Source organism: Aspergillus campestris (genome assembly GCF_002847485.1).
Source record: "Aspergillus campestris IBT 28561 chromosome Unknown P168scaffold_11, whole genome shotgun sequence".
Lineage (NCBI taxonomy): Eukaryota > Fungi > Ascomycota > Eurotiomycetes > Eurotiales > Aspergillaceae > Aspergillus > Aspergillus campestris.
This window is the reverse complement of record NW_020194346.1, coordinates 389,266-411,859: the sequence shown is the minus strand read 5'-3', so window position 1 is coordinate 411,859 and position 22,594 is coordinate 389,266. Positions and strand designations below refer to the sequence as shown.

Sequence of the window (22,594 nt, the reverse complement as noted above, 5' to 3'; positions counted from 1 at the left end):
TGGTCTAATGCATGAAATCATGTCGACTCAGCGTGTTACTGTTGGCGGTGACAAATTCGAGATTGGTTTCGGCCGGGGTATTTAGTACTTTTGTGACGGGGGTGGTTTGGATTATGCAGACTCTCTGGACGAGATGATCTCTATTTCCAACTCTCAGGGGGATAGATGCATATCCAAAAATATCACTCCATCGCTTGACTTCCTGTGCCTTCACCGTATGGAGTATGTACCCTGTCCTGGTAGGAGAGAGAGAGTACAGTAAGTAAGTACATACCCGCTTAGTCGAGCGTCGACCTCCTGACCGATCATCCCGAACGGAAACTCCTTAGTACGCATCTCAGGCATGCTCCAACCCAAACCTGAAACACTGGCCCAGATGCACCAGTTCTATCGATGCAATCTATCGTCAACATCCCTGACCTGTCTCCCCCCCTCCCCCCCACCACTCTCCGATGCCAGTGCCACAAACCCCGAAGTCGAAATGCCCAAGCCACGTTGGGTCATCGGAGTAAGGAGGCAAGATCCCGCGCTTACGGTAGTGGCTGTCAGTATTACTCGTCGTACAGTATGACGTTGAAACTGCATGTCGATGAGAATGTCAATTGCCCTCGTCGATTGACGGATGTGATTGGACTTGTTCTGCTTGACCGGAGGAGTCCAGGTCTTGGGCGGGTGGAATCATGGGGAAATCATATGTGATGCTCATATGCACATCCATCAGTCGATGTTTCCGTGCGTTTTGGTCAATGGAAATGGCGTGATTTAGATTATTATTGATTTATTTATGTCCTATAACAATAAATAACCACGACATTATCATGATAATTATTGACTACTATTTACCACGATAGCATCTAAAACTCAAGACAGATGTTAACGACTAACCCAAACCAGTATGAGGGCCACCCCTGAGCCCCTCCCTCCCCCAACCTCTGAGCGTCAGACTCCCCAGATGGGGTGGGGATAGACCAGTACTGACTGCTTCCTTCGCGTGGACAGCAAGGATTAAAACACATGCGACAAAATCCGCTGCCCATCATTCCCCCTTACTTCTGACTTCTGCACTGTACGCCACGCCCGAACGGGGCAATGGACAGGGATTATTCTAGGTTTATTTATATATTATATCATATTATCATATTATACATGATTTGACTCTATTATTATTATAACGGTTAGTTTTAAACTCTTTCTCAAACCGCAATATTGTTCCGTGCATGCATGGCTCAGTGGATGCGATAGACCAGCTAATCTTACTCTGGCATCCAGGATTGGCCATTCAACAGTAGTCCAAGGGTGTACCCGACGGCCAACAATGTCAGGATGTCAAGCATTCTTCAAATACAGAATCATCTCCGAAGACCCTCTTTTCCCTCAGACGATCTCTACTCTCTAGTCCGCCGAAGTGATGTACACGACGGGGAGGAGTAGATGCAAGATAGACAGGAGCGGTGTGTCACTTGTCAGTTAGCAGGTAGGTAGTCAGAGATTTAGTCCCAACCCGGTTCTAGTATAGCCCAGAAAAAGGTATCCATTACATTACATAAGTAGCGACCTGCCAAGAATGGTCGACAGATTCATGAATGATGAAAGGCTCCTCATGTGATTCCTCAACTTGGTAAGGCATCGTCCCCTTTGAGGGTGTGTCTCTGATCCACTCTGGCTTCATATGGAACCCCCGAACCTCGTGGGAGCGATCGTACTAGCCACATGGCGTGCTCAAGGTCGGCAGGTTCCGCCTAAGGAAAAGATTTGGTACAATAGGTAGAATTGATTCCTTAGTCCGAAACCTTTCGGGGGGAAAATGATGTGGGGGAGATGTTGTGCCCGCTTTTTTTTTTTTTTTTTTTTTTTTTTTTTTGTGTTTCTTCTTTCTTTTTTTTCTCCCTTATTTTTGGGGTCTGTATTGCTTGCAGCTCCTACCCGCCTGGGTAGTACCTTTCATACGCCGCAGTGGAATGGCACCTGGCAGGAGGGATCTACGACGTGTCGAATAGCAAATACAGCCTGGGAAATGAGGATGAGAAGTTGGCAGGATGGTGCGTTAAATGTCGTGTAACGACCGATACGTCCGCTTCGGTCCTCCGTCCGGAGAAGGCCTGAGTTCGACTGTCGAGTCAGTCAACTGCGTTGCCGCTTTCCGGAAGATCCTCCACGTGCGTTTTCTCCAGCCAATATATTGTTGACTGGCAGACAGTTAGGCACAGTACGGAATACGGAGTACGGGGGGGAGTTAACTGGGAATGATGTGACAGATGGAGACGCGTGGTCCACAGTCCGATGTGAATTGTCACTTGACTTGAGGAGGATTTTCGCTTGCTATGCCTTGCATACAGCAACTCATCTCCGTAGTTTGGGGGCGATTCATGGCGCTTAGCGCCAGGGACCTCCTGATATCAAAATAGTTCTCCATCAGTGCCAGCCACACTGCCAAGTTTGCCAACCTATCTAGGGATGTGGCATGGCTACTACTACAAAGTAGGCAGTAGGTACCTAAGGCTAATCTTACGAACCACTACCAAGACCCAAAAAAAAAAAAAATGACAAGTACAACCCAGTACCCACTAGGCAATTCTTTACATCATATCACCCCCAACAACGCTGAACCCCACAGAAGTCTTTCCTGGTCCACATGAGGGTCTCTACTAGACTCCGTCGTCTACTCCATCGCAACGAAGCGGTGTATCTATTCTGTACATTGTACAGATATCGTATTTACCACCGTATGTCCATCAATAACAGATAATACCAAATACAAAGACATACCCCCGGAGCAACCAACCCAGACGCAGAAGTCAGCCCCGGTATTGACGCCCAAGCCCACTAGTATGTCTTTAGTAACCGGAGGTAACCGGTTTCAAAATCCCCCGAACCATGGATGCAACTCACTAGCGGCAAGTCCCCACCTTCTGGTATCTTCCAGAATCCTTCTCGAAGGCTTCTAGTGTCTTTCTTTCCCGTCCCCCTGACTCAAGTCGGAGTTGCTTGACAGGATAGATCACATTCATTAAACTCAACCATGGATAACGATGGAACTAGCGGTCTGAGCTCCACTGATATGTTTGTCTACCCTGTCTATCATTCTAGATTGTGGTGCTGACGGCGACCTTTTCCTTGGAATAGTACTCCGTAGTTGTCGGTCAGAAGAGCCGTTCAGGATGTGGGTTGTCTGTTTTTTCACCCGTCCATCCATCCAACACTCCGCTCTACTTCGGCTTCCATCTCGGCATTGAGGGCTCAAAATTGGATATAGTCACGCAGTGATGTGCAATGGAAAGTTTGGATGACCCCAGCACAGTAGGCACTCACTTCTCCACTACCAACCCTGCCATCACCGATGGAATGGAAAAAGAAAACACGTAGAAAAAAAAAGGGGCCAAGCCATAATTAGTGGGTCTGAGCGATGTGATATCACCTCAAGGGACAGTAGCATGGGCATTATTGTTAGAATAGCCAGAGCCTCGCGAACTCAAAATAGAGTTTTGTTTTTTCTTTTGCCCGCCCCATCCAACGTAAACACAAACATTGCCCATGACTATACCCTGTTAGACCCTTTACCCGATAGAGTATGATCTGTCGCTTAGGTTATAGCCACGTTGGTTGCCTTGAATTCCAGCACCAGGGAGAAAAAGCCAATGTTTACGTGTCGAATGCGACGGGGCAGGCCTTCATCTCGGATGGTTGTACCGCCAATGAGAAGATGATCAATTTCCCGCCTTTTTCATAGTTCTTCTTTTATTATTCTGGTTGTAAAACTGGTTAGGGGAAGGCGAGAGGTCGAAATTTGCGCAATGGGGGTCTGTGCTATTCTATCATGTTGGCAGGAGGATCGTCAACGGTGTCTGTCTGGTGGAAAATGATCGGCTGGATAGCTGTTGGGCTTCCATAGAAACAGAATTTGGACGCGGTTTGACACGGCTGGAGATGGGGCGGAAAGTGGTCGCTTTTCCATTCTTGCAATTGTATCCTCATTGCTTCTCCGCGGCGGTAGTTTCAAGCGTGATTATCGTGCTGCATCCTTTGTTGGACCTATGTCATTGGAGCTACAGGGATAATATCAATCCTGTCTAAGGAAGTAAGTGTAAACAAAGATTTATATTCAAGGCGGTGAAAAAAATAAAAAAAAATTGGACTAGAGTTCAAGTTCCCAACAACCACGTGGCTCCCCATCTCTTCCTGATTTTTAATTTGTTAACCTTGTTGTCTAAAACCCTGTACTCAAATCAATGGCTGTTGTCTGTTGTTTTGCCCCACCAAGCGAAAGACAGACTAGACACCAACAAACGACGTATTCCGTAATCAGAGAGAAAACCCGAAAAGAGATACCAATGTGGAGATAGACAAGATGGGGGAATCATTTTCCACCCCCAACTCCAACTCACTAATTCGCCAACTAGTTTGTTCGGCTGTTTGATTCATACATACCCACCCTCCAACCCACCCGCAACGCACCTAGTGTCTCACTGTCTAGTATAGCGTCTGCCAGCACCAAAGACTAAGACCCATCTCCACAGTCCCAGTGTCGACCCACCGCAGTCAGCCGTCTTGACCGCTCTTATGGAAATTTCAATTGGAGTTATCTCGCCGCCCCCAGTGGCCCCCAAGGTTAGGTTTCAGGATTTAGATTATGACGATGGGCAGGCCAGGACGGGCGGTGTCGAAATCCACCTTTCCCTTTCCCGTCCTCAGTACCACCGTTTCTTTGGGTCGACCGACTCGGCGGCGCAGCTGGTTTGCTTTACGCTGGGGCTAAGGGCTAAGGGCTAAGGGCTAAGGGCTAAGAGAGAAACTCCACCGACGAACGGGAAGGATTTGGACGTGCTGGAGAAAGAGCTCACTAACTATCGAAGACCCCGATTTAGTTGGTATATGGGATCTGGTTGTGTGGATGATTGGCATGGGGTAGGTTGGTAGTCTCGTATATTTGGACTGTGATACGAGGCCGTTGACAATCATCTGCCTGCCATATGTTATGTACTTGCCTACCTACGTAATAGGTATACATCATGGAGCGGTAAGCCAGAGGTAAGTCGGGACGAACCTTCCAGAGTGAGGGTCTGATTGGTTGGAAGGGACTATGAAAGCAAGTCGGTCAGAAAAAGCAAGAGGAAATAATCTGAATCAGGATGAAAAAAAAAGAAAAAAAAGAAAGCGGGGTGGATCTTCTGTCGGGGAGGAGAGTCAGAGCACAGAGGTATCACTGCCCCCTTCATTTCCCTTTCCATTCCCTGACATCCAAACAGCTCACTGTGTTCCTTCCGGCTGACCAGTACGACGGGTTCGGGTAACTGCTGTTGGTTCAAATGTCACGCCTGAGTCGTGTATCCCGAGCCGTCAGGTCTAGAACTCGAAGCCCTTATTTGCCAATAAATGGAAGGAACACACGTATGTATATCAGCCTCAGATGATAGCGCAGATATGATGATTTCTAGAAAATTGTGGATTGGATGTGGGTGGCGAACCCCGATTCTGGACAGGTCAATCAATCTGTGGAACCCTGTAAGGAATCATCTATCATCACCTGTAAGCATGATACGATGGCAGTACTACCTTAGTATCCCTCCAGGGTGCCACTCATTATATTGCACTGAGGACCCGGCGATACTACCTACTAGGACAAGCTTTCGATACCCTGTACTGCACTACGTGATATACATGGATGGGAACTGCCCCAGCAAGGAATGTATGTCATAGACCCGTGACGGTGGATGATCATGAGCACGTTAATTACAGGCAGAAGTATTTCAAGACATGTTACAGACTTTACTGCTGTAATGGATAACGTACCCTGTAAGATACCATCAATACAAAGAGCTGCCCAGAAGCATCGGCTATCAAACTATCACCAAAAGCCACCACAATATCGACATAGCCGACACATGGAAATAGACTCATATACGAGCTCACTCAAGCCTCAAACCTACTCGACTCGCTTCCAAGCCACAATCCCCAATATTACACACCTAACTGCAGCCAACATGCAAGATCAGGGAAAACCATGCCCTCCTCCACCGCCGCCACGCGATAAGCCTCCCAAGACGCCCCCCTCCCCTTTCTCATCCTGCACGTCGTTCACCACCATCTCATTAGATTGGCTGGGCGTAGCTCCCAAGACCACACAGACACATCCCAAGCTCAGCCTTGTCACAGCTGAAACAGGATCATCCCTGTCAGTTGCCTCGCGTGGCGGCCAGGGATTTTCATTTGAGCTCGCATGGCCGCAAGCTAGATGCCTCACTAGTTCGCTGCTCAGCTAGCCTACGTAACTACCTACTTACCCCATACTGGATGCGGGGATATGTGTCCGAGATATATGTGATGTGCTGTCTGTGTGTTTGTGGAGAAGTAGGTTAGGCAAGGTAAGGTACACGCGACTAGACACTGCAGGTACTTTAGACATACCGCATTTGACTTTCAATCAATCGTATTCTTTTGTTTGTTTGCTCGTTTGTGTCTAATTACTTGTTGGCGTTTTTCACTGTTTGTCTCTACGGAGTACTCCGTAGGAGCGAAGCGAAGCCTGTCGCAGTCCAGACGCGTGGACAGTAGTCATACCAGTATGATGTATCATTTTGAGAGCTAAGAAAAGCCTCTTCCAAGATTGTCCCACATCCTCTTGGTAAGACCTCCAAAGCGATCCTCTAATCATTACATCCCCCAACAGGATGACAGCACCGCCAAACGGAATGCCCGAACAATCTCACCGCTATGCATGCTCACCATGTGGAAAGTGGATCCCAGACGAAGACGAAGGAGTCAAAAAGGCCCGACCATGCTCTCTCAAAGGGATCCGACCATGAAACTAGCCCATAAGCAACTAGAACAAACCAAAAATAAAAGTAAAGGTGAAAAAAAAGAGTTAGATTACGATGGTGTCGCTCTTATTCGGCATTCGCAGCTCTGACCGGTGATTTGTGGCGCTATACGATTATCACTAACTAACTAACCATCTCGTATGTCTAACTAACTAACTACTAGGTAGTCATCAGGCTGGGCTCTAAGGCGATCTCCTAGACATACGCAGGTATTTAGTTAGCCTTGGCGTTATCTCTTTTGTCATCGGGTGAGGGTTGAGTTGGGACAGCCCCCCTTCTCGCTGGTGCGATCAGACCCTTCGCCAGCCTCGTAGGCTCGTACTGGGGAGCCTGAGCCTGAGCCTGAGCCTCAGAAGGATGCGGAGGATCTAGGCAACCTGCCTAACTTGGTAGTTACCTATCGGGTTGGGAACTCAACAACCCCGGAGTTTGGCACTGGGAAACAAAGTCAGGGGTTCTCTTTTGTCTTTTGTTGTCTTTGTAGAACTAGACCTGTCTGTGGCTTTGATTAGACGGTTGCTTGTACGAAGTATCCGTATGGTGTATCTATCTCCTGTAACGAATACAAAACAAACAAAACGCCGTATTGAGGTACATGAATACATACACACACACACTCACACACACACACACACGAAAGCAACACCATATTATAATACGCAGTAGTAAATCCTGCAAGGGCCCTCCCTCCCTCACCGATTCCACCTAGTATACTCTGGCGGGGTCAATCCCCAAGACTAACGTGGAGCCGCGGACAGACTTTCTCAATTGCATCTAGTTTACGGAGTAGTCAGTGAGGCACTGCCGGAGTCTCCCGATCTGGACGGCAATGCCGTGGGCGCGCGCGCTGGACGCGGTTAAGTAATTATACAGCACTTCTGTCCACGTCCGGTGTCGTCATTGAAACGCTGGGCTCGGAGATAACGCTTTTTGCCGGGGGTCGTTTTGTCTATGCCTTTATGGGATGGGATGGGATATCATATCAGATTACGATGGGTATGGGCTAGTACATGTCAGGTTTGATGCGCTTGCATACATACATGCATACTTAGGATGACTTCGATCAACGTTGAGTTACCACGTACATACATGCTGCATACATAGGATATCCTACTACCTAAGTTAGTATCCCGTTTCAAAACTGTTGGGACCAACAAGGAGATTAGAGAAACACTGAAGGCGAAAAAAGATAAACATGAAAGGAATCAGAATCAAAATCTTACAAGGTCAAAGCGACCAAATTGAAACACCATTACAACCTGTTAGGTACGAGAACCGCATCGGTGGCACGGAAATAACAACTACCAGCCAATGAGTCCCCACGATCGGTCCTCCGGACGGGAACAATTGGATCCATTTCGAGACACACCGCCAGGGCGAAAGTCAAAACGGCTCGATGGCTGGGGCCAAGCCGCGCCTGAGCGGCCAGCCAGAGAAGAAAACCACCCATTCATTCATCATCGGGCGTTGCTCCACGTGTGTCCACGTGGGACGGCATGGATGGATCCCGGCTAAGGGAGAAGACGCTTGGAAGAGAGGTGGAAGGTGAGATTTCTTTTTAGGCATTACGGACGGGATTACAGGTCTTACTTTTGGGCTCAGCCACATGGTGGTAATTTCTTTTTTTTTTTTTTTGTCCACCGTCTCTGGGTGCTTTGTATTTATCACTGAGAGGCAATCGATATTATTGGTATTGTTGATTGTTGGTTGTTATGGTTGATAGTACGAGTATATAGCAAACAGGAACATTAGCCTGTCAGATATGTACGTAACAAACGCCAATAGCCCCAACCATATATACAAAAGATCGATCAAGAGGCAACCTTCGATAGCTGCCAGTGGCTGCCCTGGCTGTTTGGATCGGTCAGATCAGGCAGAATATTGACTCAGCTCTCAAGCAAGACGGCCAATAGTTCCAGGAACCCGGTCAAACAAGCAGCTAGTGGAAACTCTATGCCATGTGGTGCGGTGATGTATCACTTGAAGTGTAAAGTGCATATATTCCACATGGAAACTGGCCTGGCAGATTGAGTGTTGGTTGATCTGCATGGCTTTCCTCGGGTGAGAAGTCTAGCGATAAGGGTAGTGGGTTCGAGTATTAATTACTTGTTGTTGGGGTAGGTGCTAGGAAGACTACTTTGTAGATTCGTTCGTAAGGTAATTTCCACGTGGGCCGAAGGAAGGCTGAGGACGGCACGAGGACGGACATCGCTGGTGAGGGGAAGAGGGGAATCATTTTGATTATTAATTGGTTGGTATCGTTGGTGATGATGTCGCTCAACTCATGCACATACTAAGTACTGAGGCAGTAGTCAATACTGATCCAAGTTAAATGATATTTCCCGACCCATGTAAGATCCCCAAACCTTGCTTTTTCTCCAAACCAAAGAGGGGCTATCTCCTCTGGTTGAGGAATGGAGATGAGATACTGCTGGGGTTTGGTACAGCCCGTAAAAACACATACCGCCTGCTGGGCGAGGACGCTAGTAGCTGGACTAAGCCTTGTTGAGTAAGAGCCTGGCCGACCACTGCAAGTGTTCGAACTTCGTTCCCACGGCGCCTTGTTTGGCTGGAGAATTAATTGGGGATTTGCCGGGAATGACTCAATCCGACCTAGTGATCGCTGTTTGCTTGCACTGGATCGAGTGGACATCCACTGGGTTAGCACGGCTGGAAGGGGAAGGGATTCTACCAGTGTGCTCGAGTTGGTGATGGGAAGCGAGGAGTATTTTATGTCAATTAGGTAGATTCTTAAGGTAGGCAATGTATTGCTAAAGAGAGGCTTCTTTTGTTGGGTGATTCAAGGGCTCTCGTTCCAGAGATTGTGCCAGATGATATGTTCAGGCAACATGTTAATTAATCTGGTCGATCCTGAGTTCCCATCGGCCTGACTCGGGTCAAATAGGTAGACCGTAGGACTGATAGGACGGTGGGGACGATGAAGGTAAACCGTACCGCCTTATCATGCAAGAACTTTCGGCATGGCAGAAGCTTTCAAGATAGAGAGCCATACAGAGGAAATGAAGAATTCGGTATGTTGGTGGTGGGGTTGGATCAGTCCTTTCCCTGCTTCAGTCCTTGTATAGCTGTTCTTTCTTTGATCTCTTTGTCTCCCTTTGTTTACCTTTCTTCCCCTTTCCCTTTTCTTATTCTCGCTCTTGTTTCTGTTCTTGCCCATCAATAGCTAATCTCCTTGCTTACCTTCATATTTTGGCAGTATCTGGAGAGGGAGGACGATCTGGTAATTCTCCCCAGCCGTAGATTGGGTTGATCATCCGACGCTTGCAGTGTTTGGAAACATCCCCACTTATTTGTATGTTAGTAGACTGGTATGATGTGTATCCATCATGGTGTAAACAATGAACAGTGACAGGATATAGCTAATATTTGACCACTTCTTGCTTATCTGCATTGCTGTAGGTTGAGACTTTTAATTGTGTTATCATACATCTTAGGTTGTTCTTGACGGTAGAAATCAAATGACCACAATAGTGATAATGCAAGTGGGATAGAAATTTGGCTATTATACAGACATGATATCCCAGATAGAGAACATCAGCAAGAATCATGATAGATACAGATATTTAAACCGTATTAACCGTATGGTCATTACAGACTGGTACAGTATCTATGTAAGGTAATACCCTGAACTCTGCAAGGAAGAGCAACTTCTGTGATCGCCCCAAAGGAAGATCCATCCACCTTTGCACTTGGCCCACGTTGTCTGGTGCATGAAACCATCCGCGTGCACAGTGGGTCGGGAATGACAGGCCAAATTCTTCACACCCCTGGCCTGTCTTTTCCTTCTCTTTTCTCCCACTTTTTCTCTTTCTCCCCAACTTCAACTTCCTTCTCTTGTCTGCCTGTAATATCCCTTTCGCATACCAAACCCACAAGTGGAATCCAGTAGCTGATATCATTGGTAATTGTGAAAGAGACAATTATTTGACTAATTTCTCGCTAAGCCGAAAAGTCACAGAGAAAGAAAACTCCCCCAGAACCAGCACCTTAATTATCCTTTTTTTTTTTTTTTTTTTTTTTTTTTTTTCTCTCCCTTCCACGCTTTGCCTGTCTGGAAATCGGCTGATTTGATTTTGATTTAATTTCCCATCTTCATACATCCACATTTCTCTCCACCTTCTCTTCCTTTTTTCGGTTTTCTTTTTTCTTTTTTTATTTAAAAAAAAAAAGGGAAAAAGAAATAATAATATCTTTTATTCTCGTCATCATTTACTCACAACACTTCCCACACTCTTATTTTATTCTGTTTCTTATTTTCATTTTATTTCATTTTATTTTATTTTAAATCCCCCCTAAAAACTAAAAGAAAAAAAAGAGAAATTAATTCTCTTTCTCTCTTTCTTTCTCCATTTTTTATTTTATTTTATTTTATTTTATTTTTACATACATACACCCATAATCCCCCCCTCATCTTTTTTACACTTTACTACCCTTCCTCCCACTTACTTATCTGGTTCTGGTTCGCACTATTCAATGCCAACCATATCTTCCACTCTCGACCAAGGATCTCCTTCGTCCTCACATCTTCACTATCACCGCTCTCACCCTTCCCACTCTGCTCATCATCCCGACCCGGCCTACACCTCCCCGGTTGACCAACGTCCCCATACGTCTTCTTCCGCCTCATCCCTCCCTCCCTTCGCTCCCCCGCCGCTGTCCCCCCTCTGTCGCTCCCTCGACCGTAACCACCACTCCTGCCACCAAACCGAACGCCACCGGCTTCACCGGTTCAGTCATTGGTTCGATCTCGAGACGCAATCGTCGTTCCTTCGCTGCCCTCGCCCGCGAAAAGACCTCCAGCGCTCTCGCCAATCTCTCCGCTATCGGAGGTGCCACTACCAACTCCCCACTCCGTCCGTCCGCGTCGTCGGGGAGCTTGACCAAGCATTCGCGTAAACCGTCCCAGATCGGCTCTGGTGAGATCTCAGGTGGAACGTCCTTTACCTCGCCAATCTCCGACAGCCGCGCCAGCATTGAACATTCGACTGTCGTTCCTTTCGAATCCGCGACCAGCTTCACGACCCCGGCCGTGGGTGATCAATTCGATAGGCGCCGCCAAACCCTTCAGCATATCCCCTCCTCTCTCGACCCGAAATCGCAAGTCGATTCTACGCCCAAGATGCATCAGACCTCGTCACGCCTGTTGCGCATGACAGAAGATGATCGCCCTTTCACTAAGGTAAGAAATCCCGTCCCCTGCCCGCGCCGCGAGTCCCCGAGAATGGTTTTCATGGGTGGCGAAATCAGTCGCTAACATGACTTTGTACCGTAGGATTTTATGGACCTCTTCTCGACATTGATGGTTAGCTTGAAATTGGACTCGCATCGCGTACGGTTTACGAAATATGACCACTCGTTCACCTCCGAGGAGGCGATCAATAACCTCGGATCCCTCAAATTCTCCCAATCGAATCGGATGCCGGATCCGAAGGACCCCTCCCGCATCGTGACCACTACGACTACGACCACGTTCTCAATGGCGAAGGAGATGGCCCGTTCCGTGTGTCAGCGCTTTGTCGACGCTCGTTTTATCGAGTCGGTTGACGGCAAGGCGTCGGTCATCTTCCCGCTGAAAGGGGCGCTGTTCCAGCTTACCCCGAAAGGCATCAACATCCTGCAACGATTCTGCCAGCGAAATGGAATCACGGCGCGCCATGTGATCGACGTGTTGGAATCGCCGCGGAACACCATGCAACTGGTCAACCTGGAACGTGACTCCGAGACCGACAAGCTCTCGCATGATCGGGCAACGATCGAGGTCATTTTCCGTCGTTTCGCCGGCCAGGACGGACCCAATGTCAAGAGTAGCACCTCGAGCTCCGATTCGGACTCGTTGAGCGACTATTCCAACGGGTTGGTAGGTGTCAAGATGGCCAAGGAACGCAAGATCAATGATCGGATCGTTGCCAATACCTTCCACGGGAAGGCTGCAGTTGATTGGTTGATGGATTGCTCGACGACCATCGAGCGCCGGGAAACCGTGCTGATTGCGGAACTTTTTGTCAAATATGGGTTAATTACCACGCTGCAAGAGGACAAGTCGATTCCCTTGCCGGATAACTCGATTGTTGCCTTCCAGAACTCCAAGAACGCCATTTACGGAATTAGCGAACGCGGCCAGCGCGTATGTGGGTGGATCGCCAGGGAAAAGCCACGTGACACCACGACCTACGACAGCCGTGGTATCCCGAGAGACTCCAACAATGCGAGATTGAACCACATTCTTCATGATCCTGCCCTACGACTTTTGTTCCGTGAATTCCTGCGCTTCTCGCTTTGCGAAGAGAATCTGTCCTTTTATCTGGACGTGTCTGAATTTACCTCGACTTACCACAAGTCCGAAAAGGTCGGCACATTCAAGAAAGCCGATTCGGTCCGGGAGACACTGGCTGCAGCATATGGTAAGCTCGTCGACGAAAATAAATCTTAGGATTTGGCTAACTCCTCAAAAGGTCTTTACAATGCCTTCTTGGCTCCTGGCTCGCCCTGCGAACTCAACATCGATCACGCATTGCGCAACAGTCTGGCCGGCCGCATGACCAAGGCCGTCGGCGATGATGAATCGATGCTCAAGAGTCTGCAGGAAGTGGTTCATCTGTTTGAGATGGCTCAGACCTCGGTCTTCAAGTTGATGTCTAGCGTAAGTACTCCGATTCCTGAATACACCGGACGTACATGTCTAATTCCCAATAGGACTCCGTGCCGAAGTTCCTGCGGGATCCCAAGTATGCCGTCGTTCTCCAAGAACACGACGTGGATTTAATAGGCGCTACGAGGTCGTACTCGCCGACTCAGGCGCCGATTCCGGAACGCTCCATGAGCCGGTCGGCGCGGCCTTAAAGCCTGCGATCATGCAACATCATGGCCGCTCTTGAACACCGTCAACCATACGTTGACCCGGTGACCCCGTTACCGACGATATGAGCCGTCCGCAATCCTGGGAGTGTTCAGTCTCAAGCGCCACACTTCCTGCGGTAAACATGACGTGTTTGCACGCCTACGGACACTCGCCTTATTTAATTCCCTTGGCGGCGGGATTTCTCAGGCAATCTCGTTTAACCAAGGTATCATGACCGATGAAGGACGTTACGATCTATGGATCATGTGATAGAGATGGTTGATGGAAGAATCATCCAGACTACACTTTCTTTCTTTCTTTTCTCTTTTCCATTTCCTTTCTCCTTTTCTATACATTTTCAAAAACTTCACGCTTTTCGTCGCTACACGGATGACAAAACGTGGAAATGGAGGCTGAGGTACGACAGTTTACCAGCATTAGAGAGGCGTTCATCTGTCATTTCACTTTCTTTATTTTCTCTTTTTCTTTTCTTCTTTGCATGCATGATTCAAGACTTTTCTTTCGTTTTTTCCTTTCTCCTTATCTCCTTTCCAGATCTCATCTCACTGATTCTCCACATGTTTGTCTGCATTTACGTGCGCTTCTACCATGTGTCTTCTATCTGTCTGCATACCAAGCATAGCTCTCGCGCGTCTGTTTACTCTCATTTGTGTATTTGTGTTTTCGTTCAGCATTTTCAAGGATTCAGCGAATACATATGTATATTCATCTGCCCTTTGAAGTTCTGGCACTGTTTTTTTTTTTTTTTCTGGTTCTTTCTCTCGGGGCAGTATCGAATGGAAAATAGATACAGCAATAAACAATAAACAATTATGCTAGTCTTTTTTTCCCCTAGTAGTAAGTAGTATGCTTGCGACAGGTACAGTACCTACCCACCTCCTACATTCTACCTAACAAGGTACCCAGCAATCCACCCAGTTAACTACTAGCTACGCAATTAAGTAGCTAGTAGGTAAAGTCCCACAACCCCAGCAATAAACTACGTAACCAGTATCTAACCAAGCACCCCACCCCAACCCAACCCCAAGCAGAAACCAATCCAATTCCCCAAACGAATCACCATCCCTACCCCCTCGCACGGACCTTGGAGGGGGGGCTGTCGAACTCGGCGTGTCGGAATTAGTCAAAGACGAGGGGAGGGGGAGGGGGAGGGGGATATTTCTCGGCGCGCCAACAACACTCCCGAGCGAAGGATGCATGCATGCAGGATGGGGTAGGTTAGTTAGTCAGTTAGTGAGTATGACTGGTGTGAGGGGGAGCTAAAGCTAGCTAGGTAGCTAGCTGGAGCTTGAAACACATGGCGACCACGTGTTGGGGGCTTTTGCTAGTTGGTATTGGTATTGGTCATGATTTATCAGCTGGATTATAGTTTACTAGTTTGGTTGTCTGTGGTTGACTGCCTCTAGCTAGGGTAGTAAGTAAGGTAAGGTAAGTTAAGGTAAGTTGGGAAGACTAGGTTTGGTGGGTGTTGTTTGGGTTGGGATGGGGTTAGGTTTTGACTAGGTAGATAGTTGGATACTTTAAAGTTAAGTACTTAGTAGGTTTTACCTGACAGAAACACTTCGTTGGTTTTATACTAGGTAGAGAGATTGAGTTTCAACCTTCGAGACAGTCAAGAAGAAAAAAAGAAAAAGGAAATATGAAACCAAGTCGAAACAAATAGAGAACGATAAACCAAAACAACGCATACTCAATAGAGTAGATGAAACTGGCCATGTACTTACATACCTAGTCCACCTTACTATAGGTAACTAACTATGTCACTATCTGCAAACCCACTTTTTCTTATTGCTTTGTCAAGGCACGTTTTCTTGACTGACTAGTTAACTACGTAGTTAGTTAGCTACCAAACCTTGATGAGCTTGATTTTGTGAGTGTCGTCGCTGGTTAGGTAGTAGTTTTGTAGGCCTTCTTTGTGGCTTGGGGCCTTGTATATTGACTGTGAGTTGTAGGCATTATAATACTTGAACAGAGACCATGTATTTCTGTCTACCCTTGGTAGATAGGGTGGTAGGGACATGCTATCTATTCATATCTTGAATAGTTCTATCAATCACTATGCATATCAGATTCATCTATTTCAATGCCGAAACACGAAAACCAGACGATAATGGACAAAAAACAAGAAAGAGGAAACGCCATCTCAGTCCTTTCATTCTCCCCACATAAAGAATTCGGTCAAACTGATGGCGGTAATCGGAACTCCAGTGTTGAGGGTTCCTCTTGGGACTCTGGTGAATATGAACCAGCTCCATATTTAAATAGGGATGATACTAGGGAGTCATCCCACTCTGCCTACCGATATCCATCCATACTGTACGTGAGATTCACAATGAGGTAGAATAATATACAAATTGATAGCAGAGCAAAGGGTAACTGTGGAATAGGCTCAAGATGTCATGTTATGTTATGTTATGCAGTGAAAGATAGATTACTTCGACCCCCACCCCCGCACCTTCATCCCCTCCTCAATAGCAGTCCAGATGCCCTCGACAATTTCCCGATCCCGCCACCGGCCCGCACCCTGCGTCGCACCCTTCTCGTCCCACCGCTCGACGCCAAAGCTCTGCACGCCGCGTCCCCACCCGCGGACTTCCCGCGGGGTCTCCTCGCCGCGCCAGCCGACGTAGATGCCGGTGGCGTGCTTGAACAGCTCCGGGGGCGAGGTCCACTTGTAGGACTTGAACTGCCAGGTTTGGCCGGTGGTGAAGACGGCGACGAGCCGGCTCCAGTAGTCCGGGCGGAAGTTGGCGGTGCTGTCGACGAGGATGAAGCGGGTGGGTTTCCTGGATGGGCCGACAGCGCGCGATGTGGAGCTGGATTGGTCGGAGAGGGTGCGCAGGGGCCGCGAGATGTAGAGGATGTTGGAGCTGGGCATGGAGAGGGTGGGGTGGTCGGGGGGCACGAAGACGCCGTCTTGGAGGAAGGACCGCACGTTGGACATGCGGATGAGGGATGAGGCGGAGGGTGAGAGGAGGATGATGGGGTCTTGGGTCTTGGAGCTGCCTTTTCGGGGTTGGGAGAGGCCTGCTGATGGGGCGGGCACCATTGCCTGTGGTTTCGTGCCGGGCTTGGTGCCGGGGGGGTATTGGCCGGTGCGTGAGCGATTTCGTCCGAGGAACGTCTCTGCTGTCTTGCGGACATGCGAGAAATCCTGAGAATGTCAGTCTGAGCAGCTGGACGGAATGGCCCACAGGGATAGGTTCAACCTACCGTCGGTTTAATACCCCGTAGTACACTATTGCGATCCCCCATCTTGCGCTCGCCATTATAAATCTCCTGCAGCCTCGGATCAATCACCTTAGCCGCGCGTCCATGCTGAGCCCCCCAGCCTGCGCAGTCGCACCCGGCGCACTCGGCACGGCAGAGACACCCCCCGCAGCGCCGGAGGCAATATTAGCAGAATCCTGAGCCTGAGCCGCCGCCGAAGCAGCCGCAGCAGCAGAGACGCCCTCCAAGGGCTTGATGTACTCGCTGTCGTCGGAGGCGCCCTCGAGCCAGGTGATCAAGTCGAGGCGCTCGACGAAGACCAGATTCTGGACCTTCTCCTCCGCGTCCTGTCCGTCTTTGCGCTCCTTCTGCTTGAGCGACTCGTTCAATTCCTGCGCGGAGGCGATGTATTCCGGGATCGCGACGTCCTTTTTCTGCCACGCGAAGAAGATACTGCGTAGGTCGACGGCGGAGTCGGAGGAGGCGGAGACGAAGCGGGTGGGGGCGGATAGTGGGATGGAGTGCGGAAGGGGGTTTTGGAAGTAGAGATGGGTGGCTTTTGCGAGGTCGTCGGTGGCATCTTGCTCTGAGAGTTCGGGGGAGGTTGTCGGGGTGGGAAGACTTCCCGCTGCGATGGCCCGGCGAAGGGCCAGCAGGGGATCTTGTAGGGATGGATCGTTGGCCATGGTGATGATGGTGGATGAATTGGGGAAAGGGTCACCACTACTCCGAATCAATCTCCAGAATAGGGTGGGTGGAAGATATAGGGTGACGATCGTCTGATGGAAGCTGAAGCTGGCGCAGATTGCGCTGAGTCGCGCAGTCGAGGATCCGATGGTGCACGTGACCGGGCGTTGATCGTCGCCCGAGTACAATCGTCAGGGCACTTCCATCCACAATAACCAGTATCAGACTTCAATACGTTTCTCTATGAATCCATCATGTTCAATACGGTCCTCCTTGATTCTTTGACTGGTCAGAACCCACAGCAAACAGAGCTAGAAGAAATACCCCAGCGAATTATGCATGGACAAGACTGAACCACGGCAGCAGAGTCAACCTCTGAATCCAAATGAACAGATTGAATCTAACCCATTGGTCTAAGATATCCTCCTCGAATACTATCACAAAGGGAAAGGACAGTCAAACGACTTACAACATCCCAGTCCAACAAAACACACCTCATTCTATCCCCCACGATCAAATCTCCCTCCGCGACAACCTATAATAAATCCAAATACCATCCATAGTCCAGCCATCTACTAACGAATACTCCCTATCTCACCACTTCTTTCCCATCAAGTATCCGTACATCTTACAAATCCCTTCACTCAAAAGTCTGAACCCAAGCTATCAACACCATCAAGGTCTCTCTCTCTCTCTACTACCAAGCCTCTCCCAGCCTTCTCCCATCAAAGTTCATACAAACCATTAGTACACCAGAAACAGCCATGATTACCTTCCCACCCAACTAAACCAACTAAGCCCATATATCCATACTACTTACTCACTGGCGAAGACAATGAATCCCACCAGAAAACAGAAACCCGCAAGACCCCACACGAATCATCCAACACACTACAAACCACGAGTAAATCACAGTAAACTGTCATCACAGTAAAACACCAGAGATACATAGGATAGATTCTAAACCCCATGATACAGCTGACCAGCTAGCCAGTCAGTCATATCTTTTTTGTACGGTTTCCAGCAGAGTTCAAAGATGAGATTGTTGGTCTTAATTGTACGGATGGATCGTCACGTCACGTCACTTAATAGTTCCCAGATCGGAGCATAAGTTAATGTAGGCAGGGAGGTCATAGGTCATCAATCGAGATTGAGATTGCGGCTGGCGCTGCGACATGTCTACTATACGTATACAGAATGCAGTAGGATGCGATCAGTGCAGTAGATGTTTCCTTTCTTCCACTACATCTACTACTACACAAATCGCGACGAGACTATACCATCATATCATCTTATCCACCCAGGTCCTGAACTGAACAATATCAAGCGTCTATCAATACGGAGTCCACGTGACAGATGACAGACAGACAGACGGACAGTAACTAGTAACACTGACCGCTACTTCACTTCCCCAAACTAACCGTAGCTAGTAGCTAGACTAGATACTCGGATCATAATGACCTCATGAGGCTCTCCAGTGGACCACACACGGTATGAGCAAACAAGGAAAGGAAAGACAATTGGCGATCATTACTCGTCATATTCGAGTTAACTATCTCATTCATACTCAGGTTACGACCCTGCCAAAATAAACAAGCTAAAGCCTCGGCATGTATCAGCCTCACAATAAGTGAATAAAAAAAAAAGAAATAGAAAATAAAGGCTAATAAGGACAAATCATGAAGTGAATGCTGCACGAGGTAGACCTCAAGGCCTACCCTTGAGGCAAAAAAATAAACAGACCCTAGCACACTCTTACCCTAGAGTGTTTTCGTAAACCCATCATCCTTCACACACGCCATATACGCCTTTTCTCGAACCTATTCGGTTCCCGAACTCACGGTTGAACGCCATATTCCACCGAATACAGAGTCAAGATGGAGAATAAAAAACAAAAATAAAAATAAAAATAAAAAAACAAAAAGGACGAAAGATTGGTTTCACATAGAAGATATCAGAAGATAGATCTGCCAGATCGCCCCAAAGCCCGCTCACGTGATCGATACGTGGTTGGAGGCATCTTTCATCACCACGTTCGGTGAGTGAGGATTCTCCGGCTTGGGCACCCCTAACACAGGAGCCTTGTCGTCCGGACGCGGAGCATGGCCGGCCGCGGGTGTATCGCGATCAACCGAGGGTTGACCAGGCGGGGACTGCTGTGCAAGCGTCGACGTGGCCTGGGCTTGGGTTTTCTCCGAGGTAGGGGTTGATAGTGTCCCTCTCCGAATGAGGTAATCACCCAGGCTGAGCTTCTTCTTCACCGGACTGGGCGCCGTGATGCCAGGTCCAGGGGTGGTGGGATGAGGATGTGACGAGTCAAGGGTAGATGGCGGGGACATGCCGGTGGAAGCGGTAGCGGAGCCTGGACTGCTGGCGGAATGGACGGACGGAGCAGCTTGGGGGGGAAGAGAAACCCGTAGGTTGGCACCAAGGCTGCTCATATTCTTCCCAGGTATTCGACTGTTATGAGCCGCGGTCGATGGCCAGGGCGGAGGGGCTGACGGCTTGGTAGAACTCCGCGCGGATAATGGCGACGAGTCCACTCCCTGCCCAACGGATCGAATGGACGACGTCCCTGCGGACGAGCCGAGATCCTTCATATCCACATCGGTGTCCCCCCGTGCGCTAGGGGTGGTAACCGTGGGCGGCACGTGATGGGGACTGAGAGGAGATGGAGAGGCCAGCGGCGCACTAGGGGAAACAGGGGACTGTTGGCAAACCTGCTCCAAGCGCACGCGATCGGAATAGCATCGTTTCAACAGTCGTTGGGTCAGTGGAACGAAACTAGACCGACGAGGGGTCGACAGCGCCGAGGCGGGGGTTGTAGGGGGCAATCCTGCGTGGCTATCCACCTCGGTCTGGATAGCCGAATCCACATACTGCTGAGGACTCCCCCCATAGCGACCGGAAGGAGTGCTGGGGCCAGATGCTCTCCGTGGGGAGCCATGACGTGTGGATGAGAACAACCCGGGAGACGGACCGGACGACGGCGAATAGGACTGACGGTCACGCATGCCCTCCTGAGTCGTTGACGTTTGGAGGGACGGCCCGCTGACCCGTTTCCTTCGCTTGTGGGATGCTTGTTGATTCTGCTCCAGCTGTTGAAACTTCTTCTCTGCGGCCGCGATCTTGCGCTTCTCTCGTGCCGACAGCTCCGACTCGCCAAAGCCCGAGCCGTCCTGCGTGGGCAACGTGGGGGTGAGATCGCGACTGTGCGTTTGACCGCGGACCGAGTCGGACGTCGAACGACTGTCCGCCTGGTCATCGTCGTCGGCATTCTTGGTCATCTCACTGCCGGCACGACTATTACTGGCCGCGGGCGAGATGTTGGATTTGCTCTTGGGCTTCTTCCGTTTGGTACCGGCAGGCTTGGAGTCCAGCGCCTTGGGATGTCGCCGCCGATCCACGCTCGACAGCAGGCAGTTGGGGGGCGGAACGCAGGCGCACCCGCCGAAATGGGCCAGCACATTGCTGATGCAGATGGCGGCCGCGTCCTGGGCCGACTCACTGGTTTCCTGCTTGACGAGGCCATTGGTCGATTCAAACAGCTGAGGATCTAGGTACCACATGGCGGTAATCTCGGAGCCGGGTGGGATGTCTTCCTTCGCGACAAAACAGAAATGGTATTCTACCTCGTTCGTAATATAGGTCTTCATCGTGACATTGGGGCGACAAGAGCGCCGTACAAAACGGAGAGTGCTCCCTTCGTGCCGACTATCGATGTAGATCGGCAACTGTGGGTGAAAGAACACAAAGGGTTCGGGGTGCCGCAGCTCCTGCCAACGATTGCCGGGATCGAGACAGTAGTCGCGCAGGAGTCCGATCTTGCCGGTGATCTCCCCTACGATCTGATCTTTGCCCACGGGATCCCGGGTCTTGAGGATCTTCCAGGCGGGTTGTCGGCCATCGACCTCGAGACCAGGGTCCGAGATCGAGTCGATGGACAACTCGGGCCAGCGACCCCGGTCCAGGGCGGCGTCCGACCAAGTGAAGATGTCCTGCGCCGACCGACCGTTGGTCACATTCGCCAGCGCCTCCGGCTTGGTCACCCACGATGCCAGATCCGCAGCGAGAGGGAGGTTGACGAAGAGATTGCTATCCATGTGCGAATACCCCTGGTCGCGATCATAGAGATGCAGGAACTCACTGGAATACAGGGGGATCAAAGGACCCGAGGGTTTGATCGGACTCATCGATGACCCGCCCCGCTTGCGCCCGTCGGGCGCGAGGGAGGGGAGGCCGGACATGGAACTGACGGACCCGGAGGGGCGATGGTTCGTCTTGGACTTCTTCGCGGGTGGTGGATCGCGGGTCCCCGACTCCGACCGGTGGTGGAACCCATTGGCCTGATCCCCGAGATCTTTTGGTTTCTTCTTGTGACTCTTGGTCCCGGAGCGTTTGGCTTTCCGGTCACCGCCGTCGCTCTGCTCCCTACGCCGCCGTTGCCGTTCAGTGGCGCGCCGGCTGTCCACCAATCGGGGCTCGCAGTCCACGCAATTGTGAACCTCGGGCACGCGCTGATCGGGGTAGTAGCAGTCTATGTGCTGCCAGGTCTCACACCCTTCGCAAAAGACCGTATTTCCATCGTCATCTTCGAAGGCGCAGATGCATTTGATGGTATACGGCTCCTCTTCAGGGGCGGCAGAGTCCGAAACGGCGCCGTTGAGGGCAGGCGAGTTCAAGGGGGCGGTGACCGGGCGAGGCTCCGTGGTTGGATGCGTGATGGCGACTGGGGAGGTATCTGTCATAATCTGACGAGATACCCCCTCTCAGGCAAGGTAAATAAAAGCGCAGACTAGGTATGGAGAAGAGGGACTTTTCAGTATGACCTTCCAAACACGACACGCATGTCAACCGTCGGCTTCTGGCGACCGTATCCTGGATAGGGCCTCTCACGGAGGATAAGCGACAAGGGGTGGGCACAGAGATGGCCAGTAGGGGATAACCGTGCAACTAAGACGAGAAAAAAGAAAGAAGAACGATCCCAGAATGTCTTCCCCTG

At 49.8% G+C, this 22,594-nt stretch overlaps 4 protein-coding genes across 4 annotated transcripts; 2 read left to right on the top strand and 2 right to left on the bottom strand.

The window, feature by feature from the left end:
• The first annotated feature begins 5,913 nt into the window (after nucleotides 1-5,913).
• P168DRAFT_292567 (uncharacterized protein) lies at nucleotides 5,914-6,380 on the top strand. Its single transcript, XM_024837610.1, has one exon. It carries the CDS (start codon nucleotides 5,979-5,981, stop codon nucleotides 6,255-6,257), a length of 279 nt encoding a protein of 92 aa, XP_024690059.1. The 5' UTR covers nucleotides 5,914-5,978; the 3' UTR covers nucleotides 6,258-6,380.
• Nucleotides 6,381-11,309: 4,929 nt separating this feature from the next.
• Nucleotides 11,310-13,676, top strand: flbA (developmental regulator FlbA; the record flags this gene model as incomplete). The annotated part of the gene is made up of 5 exons (XM_024838309.1): nucleotides 11,310-11,436; nucleotides 11,570-12,015; nucleotides 12,109-13,237; nucleotides 13,289-13,476; nucleotides 13,530-13,676. The coding sequence occupies 5 exons, from the start codon at nucleotides 11,310-11,312 to the stop codon at nucleotides 13,674-13,676; spliced, it is 2,037 nt and encodes a 678-aa protein (XP_024690058.1).
• Nucleotides 13,677-16,083: 2,407 nt separating this feature from the next.
• Nucleotides 16,084-17,680, bottom strand: P168DRAFT_292565 (CDC73 C-terminal domain-containing protein). The gene is made up of 3 exons (XM_024837609.1): nucleotides 17,058-17,680; nucleotides 16,909-17,013; nucleotides 16,084-16,849 (listed from the first exon to the last, which is right to left on the bottom strand). Exons 1-3 carry the CDS (start codon nucleotides 17,589-17,591, stop codon nucleotides 16,127-16,129), a joined length of 1,362 nt encoding a protein of 453 aa, XP_024690057.1. The 5' UTR covers nucleotides 17,592-17,680; the 3' UTR covers nucleotides 16,084-16,126.
• Nucleotides 17,681-18,732: 1,052 nt separating this feature from the next.
• P168DRAFT_299065 (putative PHD finger and SET domain protein) lies at nucleotides 18,733-22,340 on the bottom strand (the record flags this gene model as incomplete). Its single annotated transcript, XM_024838308.1, has 4 exons — nucleotides 18,733-18,771; nucleotides 19,725-21,194; nucleotides 21,225-22,136; nucleotides 22,167-22,340. 4 exons carry the CDS (start codon nucleotides 22,338-22,340, stop codon nucleotides 18,733-18,735), a joined length of 2,595 nt encoding a protein of 864 aa, XP_024690056.1.
• Nucleotides 22,341-22,594: the final 254 nt, after the last annotated feature.

What these genes read in the sequence shown, in the direction of transcription:
- P168DRAFT_292567 (XM_024837610.1), top strand. Translation starts at nt 5,979, where the DNA reads ATGCAAGATCAGGGAAAACCATGCCCTCCTCCACCGCCGCCACGCGAT.
- P168DRAFT_292565 (XM_024837609.1), bottom strand. Translation starts at nt 17,591, where the DNA reads ATGGCCAACGATCCATCCCTACAAGATCCCCTGCTGGCCCTTCGCCGG. An exon ending in CTGCGGGGGGTGTCTCTGCC is followed by an intron (nt 17,014 to 17,057) that starts GTGCCGAGTGCG and finishes TGGGGGGCTCAG; the next exon opens with CATGGACGCGCGGCTAAGGT. An exon ending in TACGGGGTATTAAACCGACG is followed by an intron (nt 16,850 to 16,908) that starts GTAGGTTGAACC and finishes TGACATTCTCAG; the next exon opens with GATTTCTCGCATGTCCGCAA.